This window comes from Medicago truncatula, chromosome 1 (genome assembly GCF_003473485.1).
Source record: "Medicago truncatula cultivar Jemalong A17 chromosome 1, MtrunA17r5.0-ANR, whole genome shotgun sequence".
NCBI classification, from domain to species: Eukaryota; Viridiplantae; Streptophyta; class Magnoliopsida; order Fabales; family Fabaceae; genus Medicago; species Medicago truncatula.
The window spans coordinates 21,282,290-21,294,650 of NC_053042.1; the positions used below are offsets into that span (position 1 = coordinate 21,282,290).

The window sequence follows — 12,361 nt, forward strand, 5'->3', positions numbered from 1 at the left end:
TCTTGGTCGAAATCCTCGTTCTAATTCAATTTCATAATTGATCTGTGTTCGTTTTCGTAGAAATTCATTTTCGTTATTTTCCCCCAAATCCTAGGGTTTCGAAATTTCTTGTTCAATTTCACCTTTACTTTGACTTTCTTGCTTGAAATCACTCGTTACTGCAATTTTCCCCAAATCGTATGGTTCGTGATTCCAATTCGTTTTTTGACCGTTTTCTTATTTTTTTTGTTTTTGGTTCGTTTTCCTTTCATCTGTTTTTCTGTTGAACTGATCCTTCCTTCTTCAATTAACGGATTTGTTTTTCATCTCTCTTTTCATGTTCAATTCGAAAATCTCAATTTATCGAAGTTTTCAATCAATGACTTTGTTCGTAACTTCTTGTTTGTTCCAAACTCTAGTGATTTTGATTTCAAATCTTTGATTCGGCTCGGAGTCGTCCTTTTCGTATTGATTATGTGTGTCACTGATATTTCATCTTCTTCTTTGTTTCATTATTGTGTTGTATTGTAATTGCAATTTGTGACTATTGTGCACACAAGGTGTTTGCTAAAAGTCTTCACTAAAAATTCATAGGTTTTACTCGATCGCTTATAAATAACGATATCATTTGGACACGGATGAGATTGTCGAGTGATTGTGATAATATCGTTTAAAAAGCTAGAATCCGTTAATCGATCGAGAGATTGTAGCTGTTACGCTTGGTTGATGTCTCTGACCCCAAGCGAAATATCCCCATCTCTTCTCGTTTTACTTTTATGTCGAATAGGAAAATAGTTTTATACAAACAAACAATTTATACCCAAACACTTAATATGATAAATATTGTAAAAATGCTTATGAAATACGCAACTCTCTGCGGAAACGATCCTATTATACTTTCGTGTAAATAGTTTTATGACATGTAAAACTCTTACATCAGCTATTAGCTTTGTAATTCAAACTCAATCTAAGAGTTCTCTTACCTTGAGTTTGAGGGAGGCTATTAAGAATAATGATATAGTTAGTTAGGACACTAGTTTAGTTACTATATAAGTCACATGGTTGACTCTTTTGTACCTATCTTTTCCATTCTTGTATCATTTCAATTATCATCAATACAATAGTTTTGCAAGCTTTTCTCTCTATATTGATGTACATGATCTTTTCTCGGAATTAAAAGTTTACAATTTACTTTGACAATCAAAATAGTGTATGTTGTGGATACTCTTAAATTTGTCAAACTTCCATATTGTTATCCGAATATTTTGAGTTTTATTGACGGTGCATGTGCCCGCAACATCGTAGAATTTTTTTCAAAATTGAAGTTGATTAAAACCTACTTGAAGTTATCAATGTCATAAGATAGATTGAACAATTTGACTACTTTATCAATTGATAATGATATTTTGAAGAACATTAATCTGATGTCATTATAAAAGATTTTGCATCTTAAAATACTTGAAAAAACATCTTCTGATGACTTCTCAAAAAAAAAGAGATGTTTTTGTTGATATTTTGACTCAATCATTAGTTAAGATAAAATAAAATTCTCTTAACTTGTAGAACGTTTTCATGTAAAGAATTTTTTTTTTAGATGATGTGACTTCTTAAAATTGATGTGTGTTAAATGGTGTAACCTTTGCATTCTTCATAAAATATGTTGCTTATATGAAATTAAATGATGTATGTAGTCAAAAGTGATCACTTAAAATATATTATCAAATTATGATAAAATATATAAAAAAAACTATTGTGTTTCCTTAAAAGAAAAAACATATTGTTTTAATAACACACATTATAACTCCGGTCACTATTATAAATAAGCTTAATAACAGTTTTTGTATCCTAACTTTCTCAAAGTTGCGATTTTAGTCCCCTAAGAAAAAAATAAAACCCCCCCCTATGTTTTGTATTGTGGCAGTTTTGGCCCTCAATGACAATTTTGACTCTGTCTACGCTGACGTGGCACCCTAAATGAGGTACCACGTGTTATTTTTTTAATTTTTTTACTAAAAATTGGTCTTGGGACCCAAAAATGCGACAATTGTAAAACTAAGGAGACAGTTTTGTAATATTTTTTTTTAGGGGACGAAAACTGATTAAGCCTTATAAATAAAATTTCAATTTTAAAGTTTATTTCATGGGCACTCTTTAATTTTTGTGGTCTATAACATACATCATTTATTGATAAAGGACCTTTTTGAGGGATTTGAGAATCAACCTTAAAATTGAATTTATGAATTGTGCCGAGAGAGAACTGCTTGTTTTTTCTAGGCTTAATTGTACTTTTGGACCCCTATCTTTTCAAAAGTTGCGGTTATGGACCCCTAACTAATTTAAATACAAAACAGCCCCTTATGTTTTGATTGTTTTGCAGTTTTGGACCCCTGAGGGAAAAAGAAAAAAAAATTGACATGTGGCACCTCACTTACGGTGCCACATCAGCGTTGACCGAGTCAACAATGGACTGAAGGTCCAAAACTGCCAAAGAATCAAAACATAGGGGGCTGTTTTGTATTTAAATTAGTTAGGAGTCCATAACCGCAACTTTTGAAAAGATAGGAGTCCAAAAGTGCAATTAAGCATTTTTTCTAACTTTGGTCTCCACCAGACCGAACCCTAGTGGTGTACTTTTTATTTCCAAACTTCACCTTCAGCAAGCGTAAGTTTTTTTTTTCAAATTTTTTTTCTTTCTCTAGACTGAGATCGGTAAAAAAAAAAGAATCAAATCGCACCATCTTTGTAATAAGTGAATGCCTCTTTTTCTTCAAAAGTTGTCGGAATTATTCGGAATAAGATATTGGCTACAATAGTAAAGGTCTTATCAATACACCAAAAAAAAAAAAAAAAAAGGTCTTATCAATAAAATTTTCATTTATCTGAGATCTAGTCATAGGTAGCAGCAATCCATTCTAAAATTTCATTTTTTATCGCGTGCACCACACTTGCCAATTGCAACCGTTGTGCTCATCAAAATCCTAGACACGTGCCATTTGCTACTTGGCATAATCTCCAACATGAATCTTACGTGGCACTCAATAACCATGCAGAACATAAACATTATCCACGTGTCACCTTCTACCACCTTTCTGTGTATCAGTGTAACCGCCGTTTTACCTCTATAAACGTCAAAAGAAACCCCTAAACGACAGAACAATATATTCAATTCATGAAAAATTCTTACAACCATGGAAATGGAAACTCCTTGTTCAACTCTATCATGGGAAGTTCTCATCCTCGTAGCACATCACCTTGACCCTAAAACATTAGCCATAGCTTCATGCGTATCAAAATCATGGTTACATTCTATGTCCTCTGATCTTCTTTGGAAACCAATCGTAACAACCCATTTTCCCTCTCTCTCCACTCTTCCCACCACCGTCTCATATTGCCGTCTCTTTGCATTAGGCCAGTCTTCCACCACGCGCCGCCGTCAGACCCCTCCAAAGCCAACCCTCTCCCTTGACGACCTCATCTTCACGGTTTCCATTACTTCCAAGCGGGACTCTCGTGTTGTCTCAACTGTATCCAGACCAGTAGAAGCACTGGTGGTGGACCCTCCCGGCGTGTTCCGTTTTGTCGTTAGCTTTGAAAGCGGGGTTGTGGTGAAGAACAACGGTTTTGAGGAGGTGGTGAAGGTGACGTGGAATGTAGTGGTGAAAGGGTGGAGAGGAGTTTTCACTTTGATGGATTATGAGGGGAAGGTGGGGTTTGTTGCCGGAAGAGAGGAGTGGTTTTCGCAGGAGCTACCGGCGCCAGGTTGTTGTTCGAAGATGGTGGCGAGTTCGGTCGTGGCGGATATGAAGGTGGGGATGTGCGGTTGTAGAGAAAGTGATGATGGTGGTGGGGAAGTGAGGGTTGGGAAGGTGAGTGTTGGGATTATGAGTGTTGTTGATTGGAGGTATGTTGGTATTGACGATGGTCTTAGATACTTGCAACATTTTCTTCTAACTTAAGAACTCATTTTGATGAGTTTGTAATCAATGTAATACAATAGTAGACATTTTGTGTATAAAGCTGCTTTTAAACTCGTAGGTTTAAATTTATTTGTGATACCATAGCTTGAATTTGCTCATTCAAATAGAGAGTACTATTGGAGTAATGTGTAAAACAATTACTAAAGAATTTTATAAGAGAAGATTTTATTCCAGTGGAGCGATGAAATCCGTAGAGATCGGAAGGAACATCAAAGGCGAAAGCACTCTGCTGATTCGACCCTGAGAGAAAGCTAGGGGAGCGAATGGGATTAGAGACCCCAGTAGTACACCTAGCCCCAAACAATGGATACCAGGCGGCTGTGCGTATCGACCCGTGCAATGTTATTGCTAACGCACTAAGCATCCCGCCTGGGGAGTACATTCGCAAGAAGGTACACGTGATAGATTTACCTCTTCATGGAAGAAGGTACACTTGATCAAGAGCAGGATTGACAGATTTCTTATTTCGGAGTCTTGGATTAGAGTGACCAGATTGCAAGCAGTTGTGTTTAGAGAAAGAGCTATAAGATCATTGCCCAATAATGATGTGTGAATGTGATCAAAATTGGGGACCAAAACCATTTTGTATGTTAAATTGTTGGAAAAATATTGATGTGTATGAGTGTATCATAAGTTTGTTTCTGAACAGTGAAGGGTGGGGCATGTTCGTTCTAAAGGAAAAATTTAAAATGATTAAAGGGAGGCTCAAAGATTGGCGCCGAAGTCATACAAAACATAGGAAGCAGAATAAAAGAAGCAAAGGAAGGATTGAACAGATTGGAAATTAAAGGTGAAACATAGGCAATCTCTAGGTAATGCTTAAGCTCATCTCTAGGATTTTGAAATTATGTAGTTCAATCTATAGGATGTTTAAGAACAATCAAATATAAACACATGTTTTCTTCTCCATTCTTTGATGGGGATAAATTACGGAACCTCCTCGTTCTACATCTTTATGGGAACTTGGACCACCACCTAGTGAGATTTATCAAAATATCCTCCTTAATATAAGAAGATAACATCTCGTGGAAAAGACCAAACTGGTCATCCTCTAACAATGACACGTCCAAATTTCATGGTTAAAATAGGTCTAAATATTCCTTTTTTAACTAAATCAACAAATAAGTACCAAGTTATGTTAGTTTAGTTTTATTGCACTTCAAAATCCTTTTTCCGGTTTAATGCTTGCTAAATAAACCAATCGTACAATGGGTAAAAGGGTTTAAGTTTGCTTTTGTATTAATACACAATCAATCAAAACTGCATCACTGTTATCAATATTTATCATCATACCTATCTCTATTCTCTTCTCCTACTTTTAAAACTACTACACAGATCTAAAAATTTCATCACTCCAAGCAGCCGAACTCTTTTTTCCACACTTCAACTTTTCTGGTAACCACTTCGAATGACCTATGATCAATCCCATAATCTTAGTTTTTTATTTCATTCAGTTCTTTTGGAGTTATGGTTCCACATTTTTTTTATCTCCATTTTGATTTTTACTCTGTTTTTCTGTATTATCTATCTTATAACATATTTATAACATACTGATTTTTATTTATTCTCAGAGCAATGGCAATGGTAAGACCATTTCAATTTATCGGTGATATTAACCAGAAGAAAGATTTCTGGAAGCTAGCTGTTAGGGTTAAAGACAAATGGGCCATTGTTAAGGATCAGAAGGAGCACTTGGAGGTGGTTATCGTTGATGCTAAGGTATTATGTGTATCATATCTGCTTTAATATTTTAGATGCTAAATAGAGTATAAAACCTAAATGAATATCAACAAGTTTATCATACATCAAAAGCTTATGATCAGCATGTTCTGCTTAAATATGATCATATGTGCCTCTTCTTACTTACCTAAAACGGCCATATTTTTTAGGGGGATGATATTCATGTTGTGATCCCTACTGAATACAAAGCTATGTATGATCTAATACTGAAAGAGAACAACACCTACACATTGAGCAACTTTCAAGTTGGTACCAATGATTTGCTCTTCAAAGCATCTTATCATAAGTACCGTTTGAAATGGACTGGCGGGACAACAGCAGTTGATGTGAATGTTCACAATATTCCAATCCAATACTGAAAATTAAACCTTTGGCTGAAATTATCTCTGGTCAATGGTGGTCTGATATCTTATATTATGAGTGTCTTATGTTTAATTTCTTATATGTCGTATGTTTAATTTATGATATTTTCTTAACGTGACTGATTTATACAAAATGGTTTAATGGGTTTGTGTTTGATTTATGTGCAGATGTGATCGGTGTGGTTCAAGACATGGGATATTGCTAGGTCCATGAAGGTACAGGGAAAAAACTTCAAGTCAACTTTACTTTGAGAGACTTGAGTGATGTCACTCTTAATTGCACTTTATGGGAGTCTTATGCTCGGACCTTTATTCACTACAACAATGAAAGAAAAGAACATGGTCCGGTAATAGTTCTGCTTAAGTATGGCAAAGTAAAATAAGAAGGTTGGTTCAGTTTGTTTTTACCTACAATTTTTCTCCATGTACTAATGTGTTTAAAATTGTTGATGTCCTACAGATCTCACTTTATTTTGATTTGTATTTGCAATTAGTTATGTCATTATTATTCTTTTTTTTCCTTCCAGAGGTTACCTACTGATTTTGGGAATTATCTCAACTACAATGTATTTGATAGCTTAATTTGTTGTGGAGACTATGGAGATAATAAGAACTTTGATATCATACGACTACACGATATAGATCAAACCACACAGTTAGGACATCAATGGAATGATTTTTGTCTTCTCAATGGATTTTTGGCTCAATCAATAGACTATGTAATTTGATATGCTACTTTATACACCTATCTTATACGTGGCTCATTCTACTTTAAATTAATATGCAAATTTATTATGGGCTGATACAAAGGTTTAGACTCTTACTATCAACTATCGAACAAATATTCATATTTAGGTTCCCAAATTAAATAGTTATTAAATACACATATTAATGTTATATGTGTTATATAATGTTGTCAACGGTATACTTTAACATGCATCATTTCTTCAATAATGGTGAAAAATATGTCGTTTCTATATACTTACATATATATATACAAAAATTTTCCTACATTTTTATCAATTTATTTAAATGTAGAAAGTCATATAAAACACGTTCAGTTTGACACAATCTTATTAATATCACAACTAAATTTTCTTTTAATATTTCTTAGTTGCGAACTCATCTCAATTATTGTAGCATCATTATTCACTTCTATATATACCACTCTATATTTCACTTTCTATTACTCTTTAACAACTTATTTTTCCAATATATCTTCTTATATTCCCTTACATTATACAATACAAAACTCACTTGATTCGACCAAAATATTTCAAAATGAGCATTAATAGACCATATTTTATTACAGTATGCAGAAAATAACAAGTATTCTCTTTATTAATAAGATTTTTTATATCTTTAACAATCTGACACTTTTTGTTTAATTCTTCAAATTATTGATGAATTAGATCCAAATTTCATAGATGAGATATCGACATTGGTTGATGGATTAGGCAAGCAACACCAAGTGCAATTTAACAAATGTCAACCATTGCCTAATCATCAAAAATAAAGATTATGTTGAGTTTCAAACTTTGTAACACTTTGTAAGGTATCATATCCAACTAAACCAAATTCCCAGATGAAAAGAAGAAAAGGATGGAAGAAATTTGTGCATCAAAACGATGTTCTTCGAAAATGTTCTTTGAATGCCATGTTACTGCTCAACTTTGGGATTGGTTACTGAAAGACACATACCAAAATTTTGATGTGTCTAACGTCCTTGTTCTCATCATGGGTAGAGTTGGTATAGGAAGCAAGATGGTTCAACATGTGATGAATTCTGCTGTTTTACATACTATATGGAGTATATGGCTTGAAAGAAATCAAAGGTACTTTAACGATAGGCAAAGCTCAATGACATCTTTGTTCAATGTCATTCTTGCAGAAGTGCACCTGAGCTTTAACTTGACTATTGTTAAAGGAGCATCGACGATGAAATATTATAAAGTTTCTAAACTTTTTAATATTCCTCTTAAAGTGCAGCATATTACTCCGGTTCGCGAAGTTAATTGGGTCTCTCCTTCTTCTGGTGTGGTCAAGATTAATTGTGATGGCTCCTCCATTGGAAAAAATCCATGTGGTGCTATTGGTTTTGTTATCAGGGACTCTTACTCCAACTTTCTAGGAGCTATGGCTAGTAATATTGGTCATGCATCTCCTCTCGAAGCTGAATTCTGCGCTTTTATGCTGGCCTTGGAGAAGGATCAAGAGATGAATCTTTACCAGCTTTGGATAGAAACCGACTATGTGGCAGTGGTTACAGCCTTCCATAAGAATACTGGAGTACCTTGGCAGATGCTTGCAAGATGAGCCAATTGTGTGCATTTTAGTAGATTGATCAATTGCTCTTGCACTCACACTCTTAGGGAAAGTAACATGGTGGTAGATGCTCTTGCCAAAAACGGGCAGGGCCTAGCCTTATTCTCCTCTCAATGGTGGAATTCCCCTCCCACTTTTTTGTCTCACTATCTTTTTAGAGATAGTCTAGGTTTATCTTTTTCTCGTATTAATATGAACTAGTTGTTTGTGGTTCCGGCAGCTCCGGATTTTTATATTTCATTGGTCTTTATTCAAAAAACTTTACAATTTACAATACTGTTATAGAATATGTAAATAGTTAAAGTTTTGTTTTTATCTCTCAAGATTCTATTCCCTGATTTTGCGTATTGTATGCATCCAATTCATTTTTTAATAATACTTTTACTTACTTCATAATTTAATATTAACATTATAGTATATATAGATATATGTCCTCATCAATAACTACATTTTTATATATCTCAAATTATTGTTTATAACAAAAAAATTATATATATTCATTGCTTTAACTCTGCTTAATATTATTTGTCCTCAGCATAAACTATTTTCAAAAATGGAGTCAAGTTCATCTTCTATAACTATAATACAACCAGATCAAACATCAGTCAATTGCAGCGTGACTCCAATCATGACACTTGAATCTAATAGACCTTTTTTCGTTGCAGTTTGTACAGATGTATTACTCCATTTTTTTTTCATTTTTATCTGAATTCAAATTACCTGTCTATATACTAACAATCTATTTTTTCACAGATAATTTGCGAATTAGATCTGATATTCATAGCAGAACATTATGATGAACTGTCCCTATTATGGTACCTAAAATATGGTTATGGGAATTGTCATGAGGTTATTTTTAACAAGAGTATATTAATGCCATTTCTTACCGACGGTTGGCACGAATTCCGTAATTTCTATAATATAACAACAAATCCACTTATGTCTTACACGTATTTAGGTAATAGTGTTTTTCAAATCAAAATTTTCAGTGGTTCTACAACAAAAATTGAATATCCAAGGTAGCATAGATTAACTACTTCAACCACTAAAAATCTTACATTTGAAGTCAACATTCCAAATACATTTCCAATGAAGTCCAAACTGGTATATTTTTATTTTTTGTAACTCTTATATTATATACATGTTTACAAACAATTGATATTTTCCTGTATGATAATATTTTTATTTTTTTCTGCAGATTTTACCATCTGATATTAGTGATTTTCTAAGTTGTACCAACCATGAATTTATTAGATTATGTGGACGATCTAACACCATCACTATATGCAAACTGATCTACAAAAAAAAATCTTCAAACACAAGAAAAAACTGTGATAATTGGATGTGGATGGAAAGCTTTTTGTTCAACCAATCGTGTTCGTCCAGACACTTTAACACCCCGTTTTCCCAATATTTAAAATTTCTTTAAAAGCATAACATTTATCAGAGTAAGCATCAAGCAACGGGATATCACATATAATGTAATCCAACAGTTAAATAATAATTTAACCAATATCTTAAACATTTGCAGCGGAAAATCATAAACATAAATCATAAACATTTTGGCACGCAGGCACAACAAGTATCTCAAAAGAGTTTATCAAAGCATAAATTATCATGGCAGTTTACGTAAAAGAATGAAGCATGTTATAGCATTAACCCCATCCCGTTACGTATCAGAGCGACCTAGACGACACAGTGAGGCAAGGCCACTCACAGAAGCAACTGCACACTAAGCACGATCACCTGCAAGTTACCCATACGAAGGGCAACGTTTTCAAGCAGAAGGGGTGAGATTTCATAATAAAATAACATTAATCAATGTAATTGCGAATCATAAATTAACATCATAATCATTCCATTATTAACTTTGCATAAATGCTAAACAGTTATCACGTAATCATATATCCAATCATTATAAACAACATAACATAATCAATGAACACTTATCACGTAATCACATATTCATTCATCATCAACAAGGCATCTTAATCATGACAATGTGACAATGCTCCTAGACTCCTTATATGCATGTGGTACCAATCGTCATCATAAGTATTAATATACTTTAATCGTGCGGAGGACAAAGCTCCTATAAAACGTGCGGAGGACAAAGCTCCTAATATTCGTGGTGAGGACTAAGCTCAATGATATGCTATGCATGGACACATATGAACAAAACATCGTAATCACTTATCAACATGCATCCAATAATTTGGAGCTAAACTTCATCATATAATTATGCACTTAGTTAAATAACGGAAGCAGCATAAACAGGTCACATAACAAGATGATATCATTATATCAAAGCACATAATTTGTATCATTATCACATCTTCTTATCTTGCATGAATATACAATACAATAGTTCATATTCAATTAATATTAATATAACTTAAACAACTCTACAGTCTGCATTAAACGACATCACTAGGTCTCATTACCAGTTGGGGGTTCACTCTTGATCAACAAGTGCGACACAGATCGCATAAACACATAAACAAGTTCATCCTGGTTGTACTCGCGAGGCGAGAGTACTTACTCGCCATGGCGAGCACCACTCAACTCCCAAACTAAGGTTGTTCTGGGTTCCCTCTGATCCTACATTCATTCCTAATCAATACTAGGTATGTTCAGGTACTCAAAGGCATACAAGATTCAACTAAAAAGGTCGAAACACGAAATATGACATGCACTCTGCCTAAGCTCGCGAGGCGAGGAAAGGTTGCTCGCCATGGCGAGTTGCACCAAACAACTCGCGAGGCGAAGGAAAGGGGCTCGCGTGGCGAGCGATGAAGTTCATCACTCGCGAGGCGAGGATCATCACTCGCCGTGGCGAGCGATGAACAGAAGCACGGGCAGACTAGGGTTTTTCTCAAAAATCCATCACACAACATGGTCCAAAGCCTAATTTTGATTGCAGAATTCATCCTAAACATATTCTAAGGTTAAAGGACGGTTCTTCCATTAATCTAACAAGTTTTACCGTTTGATCATCAATTTTTAGGGTTTTGACCTAATTCCAAAACTTCTCTAAATCAATCCTAACTTTGTCAACTAATCATCAGAATTACAGTAACTAACATCATTGAATTATTAGTCTCACCCTTACCTGGTTATGAAGAAATCGCAGCCCTCTCTATGCTCTTCTCCCTTCTAAGCTTTTCTCCCTTTTCCAAAAGTTTTCACGTACAATGAGTTTCTAAAATATTAGGTCCTCTCCTATTTATATCTCTTCCAAATTACTTATCTTATCTCACTTTCACCCCCAAAACTATCTAAAATATCAAAACAGCCCTCAACTAAATATTTTATATTATTTTCAAATCTTTATTTTATTTAACAATAAAATAAATTCTCTAATCTTATCAAATCCTCCAAAACTCATAACTTATCACGTCATCAATCAAATCATCAAAATTCATCAAAACATATCAAAATCATGTATATATTATATAATTATAATATAATTGCCTAAACTCGATTAAATAACGATTAAACGAAAGTGGACGTTACAGACACTACTTTGGATTTTAAGTGTGACTCTATCATCGCAAAAAACTTTGTATTTGTAATTTAATTTGGGAAATTATTGAGTTCTACTACTAACTCATTTATTTAAATGTTAATCATATCCTTCTTTTTTTTTTCTTCAGTTTTTTATATTGAATGCAATTTATAATATAATATTCATTTTCAAATAATTAAGATCAACTTATTTGTATTATACATAAATATTATATGATATATATATATATATATATATATATATATATATATATATATTAAATCTTTACAATACCGCTTCCATAAATATGTCTATTACACTAAGATAAACTACATACCAACTTTCGTATTCCATTTAATTACAAACTTAACTATTCAACCATAACATTTTATTATTTCCTGCTGCTACTACCAACCACCAATATGCATTTAATGTGTTATTCTTCATAGAATAAAGGGTTAATAGATTTT

The 12,361-nt window shown here is 33.6% G+C and overlaps 1 protein-coding gene across 2 annotated transcripts; it reads left to right on the plus strand.

Moving 5' to 3' along the window:
• Positions 1-3,126: 3,126 nt before the first annotated feature.
• On the plus strand, positions 3,127-6,793 carry LOC11424936 (probable F-box protein At5g04010). 2 transcript variants are annotated; one of them, XR_005646648.1, is made up of 4 exons: positions 3,127-3,880; positions 5,528-5,675; positions 6,227-6,445; positions 6,586-6,793. XR_005646648.1 is itself a non-coding variant. In XM_039835082.1 (3 exons), the coding sequence occupies exons 1-3, from the start codon at positions 3,168-3,170 to the stop codon at positions 6,230-6,232; spliced, it is 867 nt and encodes a 288-aa protein (XP_039691016.1). In that variant the 5' UTR covers positions 3,127-3,167; the 3' UTR covers positions 6,233-6,550. The 2 variants fall into 2 exon arrangements, 1 of the variants encoding a protein (XP_039691016.1); XM_039835082.1 differs by lacking the exon at positions 6,586-6,793 and having other exon boundaries at positions 6,227-6,550.
• The last annotated feature ends 5,568 nt before the right edge of the window (positions 6,794-12,361 follow it).

Coding starts and splice junctions, on each gene's coding strand:
- LOC11424936 (XM_039835082.1), top strand. CDS start 3,168: ATGGAAATGGAAACTCCTTGTTCAACTCTATCATGGGAAGTTCTCATC. Junction 3,881..5,527: donor ATGAGTGTTGTTGATTGGAG/GTATGTTGGTAT, acceptor ATTTATTCTCAG/AGCAATGGCAATGGTAAGAC.